Raw genomic sequence first — 3,813 nt, 5'->3', positions numbered from 1 at the left:
ATGCTAAATAGCCACATTGTGGCTGAGGTTGAAAAAGTTGGGTACTATTATATTATATATTCTCACTTTAAAGAATCTCTGTCGTAGACAAATAGTATATAATTTGTCGGCATAAAACTTATGTTGCCAAACCCTTGCTGATGTCATGAAAACTTGTAAATTGAATGATAGTTGCATCCTGAGCAGATAAAAATTGAAAATTGAAATGACTTCAATGATTACATAAACAGAAGATAATAAAGTTAACTTTTAATAGCACTTAAATTTAATTAAACTGATAAATTGAAAGTGAACACAGGGAGTAGGAGAATTTTCCCTTTGCCGACAAGCTAGACTTTTTTTATTTGATAGATATGTACTACTAATACTAATAAAATCCCAAGCAAATTAATAAATGATATAATTAAATCCTAAACAATAATTGTTGAGATGGTGCTTCACAGCGGGGCATATCTGGGGGCGGAGGCAACATCTTCTCATTGGGGGCTTCTCCGTCCTTAACGATGAACACCATCTTCATTCCCCAAGTGTAATGACGTTCGAAATGGCAGTGCATGTACCACACTCCTGCGATATATATTGCAACTTTATTTACTTAGTTATCAGACTCTTTGCTTAACTTTACAAAGGAGATGGAAAGAGAAAATAAAAAAAACCTGGATTGTTAGCCTTAAATCTGATAGTGCTCCATCCATTTTTTGGAACGGAAACCGTGTCCATCAACGGCGGGTCAATGAGATTATAGCGTGGCGGATCGGTGGTTGGGTCGAAGTTCCCGAATCCAGTTCCGATAACGTAGAAGTTGTGTCCATGTAAATGTATGGGATGATCGATTCCGATGCCGAAGTTGGTGCCTTGAAGCACGATCTCAACTTCCGAGTTATAGTCCAACATATACACAGCCGTTCCGAATTGGGTGTGCCCCTCATCCTCGGGCTTATAACCTTGCGTGAAGTCGAATATTGTTGATGGCTTGGCCGGGAAATCGGTCGTGAAAACTCCTCCGATCCCTTTGTAATAGGCCTCAAGAATAGTTTGGGTTTCCGGGTAGAGCATGGAGATGTTGTTGATGCTGGCCAGCAGCCTGCCGCTATTCTTGCAAGAATTTGAGAAACAGGGCCCCACATTAATGGTGAGAGTGAAGAAGAGGTTGTGTGTGATGTTCATAGGAAGTTTGATGGGATAGTTGTCGTTGGCCAGGCTTCTGAGCCTCTTGCTGAAATGGGTGGACTCCGCCCAGCCTTGGAATCCAGGGAAAGAGGGAAGCACCGGTGTCGAGGGGGGGGTGTAGTTACCAACGTACTCGACGATTCCTGTGGTGGGGATGTAAGTATGCCAATAGGGGCTGGCCCATACTCTGCCGGCCATGTAATAACGGCTGGGCGGCTGGTTGGCTTCCAGCAGGAAATCCATGGTCTGGCCGGGGGCAATCGCAATGTGATCGGTGTTCAGCGGCTTCGTGTAGGCGCCGTCCATGCCCACCACCGTCACGTTGTGGTCCTTGATTTTGAAGTACATAATGTAGTTCATCATTGCGTTAACCATTCTGATCAGGTAAGTCTTGCCCGGCTCCACACTCAACTTCAATGTATCTGCATCATATCAAACAATTACTAAAACTTCCTATTTGTTTGGATTTTATCTGGAGAGCCTACCTTGTTTTGAGCAGGGATACAGGTCGCCAGGTTGACCATTCATGAGGAAAGCATCAGAAAAATCGGCAGCTACTCCTTCGGCTATAGACTTCTCGAAAACTTGTTGCACATCAGCATTCCACCACTCTCCTGCAATGTTATTCCCAATTTAATTATAAAAATCCAACACAATTAACATTGGTCGAGAATCTTAATTCAAGCTACCTAGTAAGATGGGAAGTTGAGCATGAGGCTTAGGGAAAGGATAAGTGTGTGTCTTGGGCGGTAGAATGATGATGGCGCCATACACAGTAGCTCGAGTCCAATCGATGTGTGCGTGCCAAAATAAAGTGCCTTCTTCGTTGGAGAGCAACATCCGTTGTCTAAACCTCTTGCCGGGACTAATAGGACACTGCGTCACTTGGGTGACGCCGTCTGTCCATGGATATCTCGGCATTTTTACTCCATGCCTGAAATCACAATGCTATATTATATATGATCATATATATACTACTAATATGCTTTAATTTCACGTACCAATGGATACTTATATTTGCATCGGCGCGATTGATAACATCGATTACCACCAATTCTCCCCTTCTAGCATATATAGTTGGCCCTGGGAACTGCCCGTTTACTGTTAGCATGCTTTTGGTGCTGCATAGCCTGGTGTGTGAAGATCTTCTCACCTGCAAATCCAGGCTTCCAATTAGCTAGCTTTTCTAAAATTAAAAAACATACTCCCTCCGTTCACGAAAGAACTTCCTATTTTTCTATTTCGGGACGTCCACGAAAGAACTTCCTACTTTTTCCTATTTTGGGACAATACCCCACCACTTAAAAAATACTCCCCTTTAAAGACAATTCCCACCACTCAAATAACATTAATTAAAACAACACAATAAATTATTAATACTTTTTCACAATTTCCAATACACTTTACAACTTTTTCTCCACTCTCAATACACTATACAACATTTTATTAAAACTCGTGTCACTCCCTCCTAGGAAATTCTTTCATGGACGGAGGGAGTATAAGAAAAATACAAAATCAATTGATATTATTAGTGATATGATGGCGAACATACCTCAAACTTATGAACTAAGGCATGGACTGGACCCATGCCTCCGAGCATAATAATACCTAAGAAGCATAGGATGAAAACCTTAAGCTTCCTATAAGAAAACATTCTTCTGGTATGTATTGCTTAGATAGGAGAATTTCCTTTTTCTCTTTTCCGTATTTATAATGTTGATTCTAGCTTACATCTTTCCATTTCCTCTCATTTATTTCTGAAACGTACGTGTGGGCGCATCGTGCATGACTTCCGCTTTACGAGTCACGACCCCAAATATTTTAGTTGGGATGATTATTAATCCCAAGAAAAAAGGCTCACTTTCTAATGTTTTTGGCATTTAACACAATATAAAACTAAGAAAATGCATAGTTTAGATAGGTGTCAATACTTAAAGCAGTGTAAACATCAAAATTGCATATTTAATTAACACTACAACGTCCATTCGTGCGAACATCAAAATTACTATATTTAAATAAATATAAAATATATTTTAAAAATAAAATAATTCACGTCAATTATTCAATAAAACTTTAAATTTAAAAATTATATTAACAACTTTGTATAAAGTGTAACAAATGATTCAATAACAAAAATTAGCACTTACACATTATTATTATAGAGTTACACGTCATAATAAATATTTTCATATACAAACCTAAATAAAAAGTTATAAAATTTTAATGAAAAGAGAGAAAATAAAATATTTAATGAATAGAGAGAAAATATAATATTTTAAAATTTTCATAACTTATTCATTTTTTATGTTTTTATACAATAGTATTAAATTTAAGATGCATATTGAAAAAAAAATCATGAATTAAATTTGACATATTTACAAAAGAATTAAATTATGAAAAACTAAAAGAAAAAAGAATGAAAAAATTCATAGAAGAAGAGAGAGAAAAAGAGAGGGAAAAGATGGAGGAAAAAACTTTTTTTTTTTTTTATATATTAGATATTGGACTTGATAAGTAATTTGGAAATACCATGAACCAATTATAAGAAAAGAGATGGTTAAATTTTTTTTGATCAAGTCAACTACCACTCAGTACATGCAGAAGAGACAACTCATTACAAGACTCTTCTGGTTGTACAAAAAT

At 37.3% G+C, this 3,813-nt stretch overlaps 1 protein-coding gene across 1 annotated transcript; it reads right to left on the bottom strand.

Annotated features, from left to right (window-relative positions):
* Positions 1 to 234: 234 nt before the first annotated feature.
* Positions 235 to 2,889, bottom strand: LOC131001350 (laccase-14-like). The gene is made up of 6 exons (XM_057927719.1): positions 2,723 to 2,889; positions 2,172 to 2,323; positions 1,860 to 2,104; positions 1,656 to 1,784; positions 657 to 1,592; positions 235 to 567 (listed from the first exon to the last, which is right to left on the bottom strand). Exons 1-6 carry the CDS (start codon positions 2,822 to 2,824, stop codon positions 404 to 406), a joined length of 1,728 nt encoding a protein of 575 aa, XP_057783702.1. The 5' UTR covers positions 2,825 to 2,889; the 3' UTR covers positions 235 to 403.
* Positions 2,890 to 3,813: the final 924 nt, after the last annotated feature.

The sequence above is a fragment of the Salvia miltiorrhiza genome, chromosome 8 (assembly GCF_028751815.1).
Source record: "Salvia miltiorrhiza cultivar Shanhuang (shh) chromosome 8, IMPLAD_Smil_shh, whole genome shotgun sequence".
NCBI classification, from domain to species: Eukaryota; Viridiplantae; Streptophyta; class Magnoliopsida; order Lamiales; family Lamiaceae; genus Salvia; species Salvia miltiorrhiza.
Note: the sequence above shows the minus strand (reverse complement) of the source record. Positions and strands in the feature narration are given on the sequence as shown.